This window comes from Garra rufa, chromosome 16 (assembly GCF_049309525.1).
Source record: "Garra rufa chromosome 16, GarRuf1.0, whole genome shotgun sequence".
Lineage (NCBI taxonomy): Eukaryota > Metazoa > Chordata > Actinopteri > Cypriniformes > Cyprinidae > Garra > Garra rufa.
In genome coordinates this window covers 30,398,391-30,408,766 of record NC_133376.1, presented here as the reverse complement: position 1 = coordinate 30,408,766, position 10,376 = coordinate 30,398,391, and the positions used below count along the sequence as shown (strand labels likewise).

General features: G+C 35.4%; 1 protein-coding gene across 1 annotated transcript; it reads right to left on the bottom strand.

Moving 5' to 3' along the window:
- Nucleotides 1–1,322: 1,322 nt before the first annotated feature.
- Nucleotides 1,323–3,658, bottom strand: mrpl18 (mitochondrial ribosomal protein L18). Its single transcript, XM_073820461.1, has 4 exons — nucleotides 3,389–3,658; nucleotides 2,697–2,865; nucleotides 1,888–2,122; nucleotides 1,323–1,477 (listed from the first exon to the last, which is right to left on the bottom strand). Exons 1-4 carry the CDS (start codon nucleotides 3,483–3,485, stop codon nucleotides 1,406–1,408), a joined length of 573 nt encoding a protein of 190 aa, XP_073676562.1. The 5' UTR covers nucleotides 3,486–3,658; the 3' UTR covers nucleotides 1,323–1,405.
- Between the last annotated feature and the right edge of the window lie 6,718 nt (nucleotides 3,659–10,376).

Genomic DNA, 10,376 nt, shown 5'->3' with positions numbered 1-10,376 from the left:
TTCGAGCATTTAAGACCTTTTTTGGCTTTTATGCTGTTAGGGTGCAGCCCAACATGAAATAAATGACATATCATATGAAGATCTAGGGTCTGAGTGAATATATGAGCATTTTTTTAATGTAGCAATTTGAGGCCATTTAATATAGAATTTTCATATTTTGGACACTTTTTAGCGCCACCTATGGTCCGATCTTCATGAAACTTTGCATGCTCGTTAAGAGTCATCTGGTACATGTTTTCACCAATTTTTATAAAGTTTTGAGTTTTGGTTTAGTTTTTATAGGCTTTTGAGTATGTGTGGTCACACTCCCTTTAACAAATTAGCCCATTATAGCCAACCAAAGGATAAAATTCAACATTTTTTTTGATAATTATTGATCTAGAGAGTCCAGAGAATATTACTGCAGTGGTTTGATCGAGATTTGCGAACTAGTCCTAGGTTTTTCGCCCAAAGTAAGTTTTTAACATATTTGTGAATAATTAATGAACAATTTGATTGACAGCAATGGTTCTTGAGGCAAAGTTTCTCGCCACGCGATTACAGAGCCAAAAAAGTCGTTAGCGCCAACTAGTGGCCGATTTTTTTCAAAATTCTTACAGGCCTTTAGGGCCGTGAGTCGAACATGCCCACCGAGTTTCGTTCCGCTTGACCTCTGTGCCCCTTTGGTCCAAGAGACTGCATACCAATTTTCAAGTCGATCGGTCTAACGGCTGTGTATTTATAGCCAAAAATAGTTTTTTTCCATCTTATAGCGCCACCAAGAGGTCAAGCTCCGCAAGTTTTTGGATTTGACCAAAGATTTAGCATATACACGTGTACCGAGTTTGGTGAAGATATCTCATTCTATTCAAAAGTTAGTTTTTTTGCGCTGTAGCGCCACCTTTGGTCCGATTGGAGCGAGTCTTTGGATCTGAGTAGCGAGCAATACTACTACAACCTTTCTAGGCCTTACGGTGTGGGCTGCACGTTCAGTTTTACCGGAGAATAATAATAATAAAAATCCTAACAATTACAATAGGGTTTCAGTGCTACGCACTCGAACCCCTAATTAGCAATGCATATTACTAATCAAAAATTAGGTTTTGATATATTTATAAGAAATTTACAAAATATCTTTATGGAACATGATCTCTGGCATAAAAGAAAAATGGGTGATTTTGACCCATACAATATATTTCTTACTGACCCCAAATACTTGCACAGTAGTGTCATTTGCAACAGTCTGGAGTATTTTGTCATGGTCAACCCAAAAATGTATATCCCAATAATCCAACCACTTCAATGTGTTGAGGACCCTTCTGTAATTGACTCGATGAATACAGTTTATATGTGAGAATATTTATATTTACAGACAAAGCCACATTTCAGAACAGTAATAATAACAAACAAAAAAAGATGCTGCAACTTAAATGAATTTTCGCCTTGGTTCACTAAGCACAACGCCGCCCTCTTTCATGGCCGTCCAGAATGTCTGATTCTGCAGGAAGAAAAAAAAAAAAAAAAAAAAAGTACAGATTCAGTCTATACATTTACACCAATAACTGATCATTAAAGGGATAATTCACAAATTAAAGTTAAACCACTGATGTCACATGGACTATTTCAACAATGTCTTTACTACCTTTCCTGGCCTTGAACGTGGTAGTTGCATTGTGGTCTATGCAGTCTCAGAAACCTCTTGGATTTCATTAAAAATATCATTTTCTGTTCCGAAGATGAACGAAGATCTTACGGGTTTGGAACGAGGTGAGTAATTAATGACAGAATTTGAATTTTTGTTTGAACTATCCCTTTAACGTATAAATTATACATATATAAATTTATATATATATATATAACATATAATTTATAATTATAAAATACTTCCAGAATTAAAAATAAACTCACCGACTCTGAGCGAAACATCCACGGTACCTCTCGATAAACAATCTGTGTGATGCCTGCTTCACGACACCGCTGAGCAAGTACCTCACCTACGGCACGGCACGCTGCTACAGAGCGTGTAGAGCCCAGCTCACGCTTCAATGCCCATTCCTTTGTGGAGCAGGACAGCACAGCATTTATTGAGTCACTCGAGTACACCTCAGCTGTGATGTGATGCTGTGTGCGCTTGAACACCAACCTGAGGAAGGAACAGAATCAGAGGTATAGAATTAGTACAGTATTCATGTACAGTGTACATTTGTGACCACAAAAGCAGTCTTAAGTAGCATAGGTATATTTGCAGCAATAGCCAAAAATGCACTGTATGGGCCAAAATAATAGACCTTACGTTTATGCTAAAAATCATTAGGATATAGGGTGAAGATCATGTTCCATGAAGATATTTTGTAAATTTCCGACCATAAGTATATCGAAACCTAATTTTTATTTAGTAGTATGCATTGCTAAGAACCTAATTTGGACAACTTTAAAGGGGATTTTCTCAATATTTAGATTTTTTGGCACAATCAGTTTCTTGGTCTTATCCTAACAAACCATACATCAATGGGAAGCTTATTTACTCAGTTTTCAGATGATGTATAAATCTCAGTTAAAAAAAAAATGGCTGATTTTGTGGTCCAGGGTCACATTTGTGTTTGTATCTTGAAAAGATGCAAAAAAAAGATACACTTTAAGATGCTGTTACTGAGCTGTGCTCAGCAAAAAATTGTTTATTATTCACATCTAGTTCTAAACTTGGAATGCATACAAACCTGTGGTGATATTGTCTAGAGGGCCACACTGTAGCCCAGCCTCGATCCTTCACTGCCAGGGCCATCTGTTCCAGGTTTCTTGGGTTTCGGTTAACAAATGTTTTATTGATGGCTTCATTATCACTAATCACTGGTTCTGGCTCAGGCGCCGTCTGGCTGTATTTCCGAGCTGGTGGGAAGAGACAATCAAATAAATTATAACGATGACCACTGAAACCCTTTTGCACAAAAGGTCAAATTTCCTAATATCAACTGTAAACGAATGAAGCTTTTATTTTAATAAATTGTTAACAAGACAGTTGATAAAATTGAGGGAAATAAGATAAGTTTTCAATTATATGATAGATCAGTTTTGCTAGTGAAATTCTATCATGTCAAAAATATAATAAACGTAACATGTTTCGGTCTCAGTTAACGAATCTTTTTGGTGAACAGATTTCTCCAAATTTACAGTACATACTAAATCAGTTTGCTTTTGTTTGTATTTTATTTACTTCAGGTCTAAAATGGTTTGCGTTTACTGTCAAGAAAGAAAAAAAAAATACTTTTTTCTCTCATTTTTAGTGAGCAGATTGTGTATCTACAAATCCACAGCCATGAAATCTTTCTGTCGCCCGTATTAATTCATTTAACACAATTGCAACATAAAGTAAATGTATATAGTTGAAAGGTCTAGTAATAAGGTTACTTACATGATTGAGAGTGAATCCACGCCGCTGCAGCCGTGGATCTCTGACATTGACCGACCAATGTGCGAACACTTCGGCAAACATCCGTGAACAAAGCCATTTGACAACTGTACAAAATACCTTCAATTATGGAGACAAATTATAGTTGTTGTTTCTGTACAAACGGAAACAGCATGACCCTTCGTATAATATTAAAACGTTTTGATTTGACCACTTTCTAGTGCGCAGCCATTTTGATGTCACACAAAAACTGTTCCGTGTTTCCTAAGATAAGTTTAGAGCTCACATGGGTTCCGCTTGGAGATCCTTAAAAAGAATAAACAATAACGTTTTATAACATTTTTAATAACAGAAAGTAAATGTATACTTAAGTTAACCTTAAGGTGTTTAATAAAACGTCCTGTGAGATCCTTAAACCACAATTAATAAAATGGTAGCGTAATCAGATAGTGTCATGCTGTACACAAGATGGCACTAGTACACTTCACCCTAAAAAAGAAACCTTTCCCCAATACTATACAAAGGTAATAAACAGTGCCATCATAGATTTTCGACCATGAATTATGGTTAAATATCAGGGTTCCCGGTCATTTTTTATTTATTTATTAATTTTTCTGCTTCCATTTATCAAAATGTAATTTTTCTATAGCCTACCGTATTTTGTTCTATCGCGTTGTTTATGCTTATGAAAGCATAAAAAAAACATCACGTAATGTCTGTATAAACTGTACAGAAAACTATCAAAGCGTATTTAACGGGTAAAAGCAAAAAGAATAATAAAAGATGGTAGTGTATATGTGTGTTTTGTACTAAAAACGTCTTGAACAAGTAAATAAAGCTTGCAAATGGATGGATCCCTTCTTTTAGGTCATGGAAATTCAGCTTTTTAGTAAGTGAAAGTCTGAAATAGTGGGAAGCCTGAAATATGCATGCTAAATAAGCTCTACATGTCTTTGACATAATAAAATGCAGTTGAAATAAAGGTTTAGTAGGCCTACATCCACACAGCTGCTTATTTAATAAGAAAAAAATAGCCTATTCATTTGTTTGAATTAATCATTTGTGATGAACCTTGGTGAGGTTTGTTTAAACATATCCAATAGTTTAAATGAAACTGTATTTTTCTCTCACAATCTCCACAGCTTATTATAGCCCACTCCTAAATTTTCAGGCAGCGGTGGGCTCACCTCTGGACATTAAGGGATTTTCTGCATGGGTTGCCATTTTAATTTGGCCAATTTGTTTGTGCTGCACTTTTAGCATGCTGTGAAGAGGCTGTGCCCCTAGATAAAATAAACGGTTCTCTTGCCATTTGAACAAGCATGCTCCTGTAACCCAAATCCTTGCTCGCAGCAAAAGCTAAAGCCTACTAACACTGAGCACTTTACCCTTATGCTCCATCAGACCACTAGAAAGCTTCCATTTGGTGAGGGGTATGCAGGTGTGCAAATCATGACCTTACACTCTCCTCTATATTGTTTCCCCCCTACCTTTTAAAGAAAATTGTTAAAGGGATAGTTCACCCAAAAATGAACATTCTGATATAACTGCTCACCCTCATGTCGTTCCAAACCTGTAAGATCTTTGTTCATCTTCAGAACACAAATTAAGATATTTTTAATGAAATCTGAGAGCCTTCTGACCCTGCATATAGCAAGAGTCCAGAAAAGTACCAAAAACATCGACAAAATAGTCCATGTGACATCTATAGTTCAACTGTAATTTTATGAAGCGAGAATAAATGACTAATTAATGACATACATTTCATTTTTGGGTGAACTAACACTTTAATGAAATGCTATTTCACTGTCCTACATAAATTCCAACTGGTGAAATATCTAAGCTGAAGGATCAAAGACAAATTACTGTGCTACTGTACATTTCACAGCAAAACAATACATAACTCTCACTGCTCCAATAATGTTGAGAGCCTCAAGTGGAAATAAAATAATAGAATGAAACATATTCTAGCATTCCAGGTCAATAACTTGGACGTGATGTGTGTATATGTATCCATATCCAGAAGGCTACTCATTCACACAAGCACAAACCTTGTCTGCTACCTGCTCCGTTGCTTCATATTGACAAAACCAAAACTGAAAATCAATGGACTCATTAGATAAAAAATGTCAAGGCTGGCGCAGAACTAAGGAAAAAACTTTCTTTCAAGTTTGAGCAAAATAGAAAGCAATGCGACACAATACAAATTGTTAATTATTAAAAATATTAAAATTGTTATCATCAGCGCCGATAGCCAACATATAGAGTGTTTTCACAACGAGTCGTCAATCGGCCATATTGGCAGCACAGAATGTAAACAATGCCACTGAACTGAATAAAACTTGCATATTTTGCTGATTATTGCTGCTGAAAATGGTCAATATTGTCATGTTTTAGGCTGTACTAATCGGCCAGACCAGGAAAAATATTTGGAGTACTACAGACAGCCAAAAGTTATAACAAATCAGGCAGGGAAAGTGCAAAAGTCTGTCTTAGGAACAAAAGGTGTTTGTGGTTGGCCAAACTGAACCAGGGTTTCCAGTTCATGTTTGTTCTTATCATTTCCAGTCAGGTAGGTGAGATATTAAGCTAATGTCTTAACAAAACTGTGCACTCTTTCCTGCTTACTAAGTCCTTCTCTATATGATTAAGCAGCTTTCACATGTTTTTTTTTCATGGTTTAGACATAAATAAATTAGCAGAACAATGTATTTAGCAGTACATTAACTGTGCAATCCATGCTGTTGTTTACATCGAGTATCTCCAAAATGGCCGCACATCTGGGTAAATGGCCAAACCGTGATGTAAGTGCAAACTCTCCATAATGCTGCCTTTGGAGGATACAATTCAAGGTAGGAAGGCATCCTGAGATACTTTCATCTGGTTGATTTTTAAAGGCAGCATAGATGTATCCTTCACTGCCTTTGATATCCCACAATGCTGTGCTTTCCATTCTGTGATGGTTGAGCAAAAAAATAAAGATGGCATCTGAAAGTTGCATTTGGTGGTTGGTTTGTGTGTTAAATGTTTCTGACCAACTTTTTGCACATTTGATGTTATTTCTAGCGACAAATTAGTATTATAGTAATTAAATATTCGCTTAGTTATCACCAAAGCTCGTTCTATTTTGTTGTAGATCATTAAACTGTTATGCTGCCTCACACGCACATTTTAAAGCAGTTTGTGAGGTGCCTTTGTGTGCAAATGCTGCCTACGAATTCACTGCCAGATAAACTCAGCTGCCTCATTTTTTTAGATGCAACCATATCGTAATTTTGCTACAAGTATTTCGCCCCGAGTTTGAATCTAGGCTTGAGGACCTTTCCCCATCCCGCTCCCACTTCGCTGTTGTCTCTATACCATCCTATAATAATAAAGACAAAACGGCAAAAATGTTATCAAATTTTCTTTGAGCTTTTTTCAGTCTCTTATGCTCACAAAGGCTGTATTTATTTAATCAAAAATACAGTAAAACCATTTTTAAGTATTATTACACGTTAAATAACAGTTTGCTATTTGAATGTATTTTAAAATACAATTTATTCCTGTGATCTTCAGAAATCATTTTCTGCACAAGTAGCATTTCTTGTTATTATCACTGGTGAAAACAGTTGTTATTATTTTAATAGAAACCATGATAACATTCTTTGATAAAAGGAAATTAAAAAACAGCAAATAGATTTTTTATATTAATGTAATTGTAACTGTCACATTTGATGTATTTAATGCACCCTTGCAGAATAATAATTAAAATTATACTGACTCCAAACTTTTTAATGGTAGTTTACTTTGAAACAATACTTTAACTTTCAAAACTCCCTCACACCCCTGTCTCTACACCAAAAAAACTTCACTTCTGATTGTTTCAAACATTTCACCACTCATCTTCATCAACTTTCTTCTTCATCATGACTGTATTTGATGAGCCCTCACTGGCTCTCTCACACTGATTGACATTCTTCATACAATAACACATGCCTGTGTATATATAAATCAACTTCAGTCAGTGTAACAAGGAATAATGAGATAAATAGCACACTATTATTCACAACAAGATCATTTAGCACACTTGTGAGAAAGCAAGTGCAAACAATGTGCCTTAAGTGCCATTCATTATATATGATTAAGATAATGAACTTTGTGGTCATCCAAGGTTCATTTTTTCTAGTTAAAGTGCTCAGCATTTTATAATGTTCACGGTTAAGGAACGAGCAATACTGAGGAGAGACTTGAATGAGGCTGGCTGCAAAACAGAAGTAACACTTGTCTGGAATGTGTTGGAGATGTGTTGCTATGCAACAGGGATTCCACAATGGTTACCCAGACATGGTTTGACTGTGTAGATGATGGTGTGGGTGAGGGAAAAAAAAGTGACACAGCCTCCCACATCACCACACACACACACCTCAGCTCTGTTTGAAATGTCAGAGCACACACCTACACACACAAAACACAGTGTCACTTCAGGAAAAATCTGATTCATATTCTCCTTACACCTCAGCAACATGATGTTTTCAAAATTGGAGGTTAACTTCTGCATATTCACTCATCAGCATTCACATACACACATAGCAACAGTTCATACAATGTAAACATAACGCTCTATCGCAAGAATGTAGATTTTAAATCTAGAGGTGTTCAAAGATCAATAACCTTAAAAAGTCCCCATTCAACTGAATCTTGTGAACAATTCCAGCAACGCCCCTTCGATCAATAAATGAACAATGCACAGTTTTGCCAACGTCCTCTGAGTGGCAGTATGTCTCACTGAGTGTCTGAGTTTGACCACCAGTTAAAGGATTCTTTCTCATTCTGTTTGAAAAGAGCCGTTTTTCCCACAGTCACATTATTTCAGTTCTCAAGCAGAGAAACCTACATATATTTAGTATGGAGAACAAAAGAAAGGTGTTTTGAAAAATAGGGTGTTTACTTAACATCATACTTTTTTTTTTAAAATAAAAAAGTAGGTTAATATGTATCAAACATGATACATCAGGCTTTTAAGAAATGTTTATTTGTATATCACTTAGTCATCATTGTGTTGCGTTGCATTATATGATTGAACCCCCAAAAGGCTGCAGAGCTTTGATCATAAAACTAAGCAGTTAAATATAATGACATATGACATATTACTGGGAGATGTAAATACAGTTGAGGTCAAAAGTTTACACACACCTTGCAGAACCTGATAAGATAAGATATTTCACATAAAAGATGTTTACATGTTTACACAAGAGAAAATAATAGTTGAATTTATAAAAATGACCCTGTTCAAAAGTTTACATACACTTGATTCTTAATACTGTGTTGTTACCTGAAGGATCCACAGACGTATTATTTTGTTTAGTGATAGTTGCTCATGAGTCCCTTGTTTGTTCTGAGCAGTTAAACTGCCCGCTGTTATTCAGAAAAATCCTTCAGGTTCCATAAATTCTTTGGTTTCTCAGCATTTTTGTGTATTTGAACCCTTTCCTATAATGAATAAATGATTTTGAGATCCATCTTTTCACACTGAGGACAAATGAGGGACTCATATGCAACTACTACAGAAGATTCAAATGCTCACTGATGCTCCAGAAGGAAAAATAATGCATTAAGAGCCAGGGGTGTAAACTTTTGAACAGAATGAATATGTGTACATTTTTCTTATTTGTCTAAATGTAATATATAGATATAGATTTTTTTTCCATTTGGTACTGCCCTTCAGAAGTCATAGAAGATACATACTGTACATGTTTTACCTGTTTCAAATAAGTTAAAACTTCCCTGATCTTCAAATTCAATTTTTTTTTTTTTTTTTACAAAAATGCAAAAAACAAATGGAAGGATTTTTCTAAAGAACAGAGGCCAGTTTAACTGTTCAGGACACACAAGGGACCCGTGAACAACTATTACAAAACAAAAAGCTGTAAAAAAAAAAAAGAAGAAGCAGGTAACAACACAGTATTATGAACCAAGTATATGTAAACTTTTTAAAAAGTCAACTATTATTTTCTCTTGTGGACTATATGTAAATTTCATTTTTCATTTGGATCACATAAATATTAGCAACTGCACCAGATTGGATATTTTTTCTCAGTTTGGGCCTTTGAATATACTTAAGGTTCGAGTATGAGGTCCATGAGCCATAGAAGCCTATGTATCCCATATGATACTCAAGAAAACTGCTCCACTTCAAAAAAAAAAAAAAAAAAAAAATCAAATATTATTTCCTATGTCAAATTGATACTGTTCACTTGACAATGCATCCAAATGATAATATCAAGTAAGTATTAATGTTCTTTAAAATGTCAGAAGTTTATAATACACTCTTAGAAGAAAAAGGTACAGAAGCTGTCACTGTGGCATTACCTTTTCAAAAGGTACTAAAACGTACCACTTATGTACTAATCCATCTTTTCCCTGAACGCCGAAGTCTCGCCCGACTGTAACGGTGCTTTACATCTCCGGTCTCTGGTGTTTCTAGTAAGATTAACGTATTTTCCGAGCCAATAAATTACCGTTAACCCTATGAAAATGGTTTTAAAATCCTATGGTGCTCATCACTTTCCAGTGTTGCAAACTCACCTGTCATAGTTTAATAAGTGGTAAGTTGACATGAATCAACACAAGGTTGCATCGAAAACAGATGAGGGCACACATATACAGCTAGTTTTCTGACAAAATTATAAGAGCACACATTATTTTATTATTTCACACAGCATTTCAAGTTAAGCACTTTAGGCCATGCTTGTTTTCTTTTGGCATTGTTTATGAAAGTCATACAGCGCCGGACACAAACAGATTTGCTGGTATGCAAAACAAGTAGCCTACTTTAGAGGAATTCTTTAAGGTTTAGGTACTAATAAGTACTTTTAAGGTACCAATATGCACTCTTTAGGGGTAAATAAGGTACAAAGGTAGTGACAGCTTTTGTACCTTTTTTATATGTAACCTACAAATAGAGGGTTTGCACTTACATCACGATTTGGTCAGTTACCCGGATGCACAG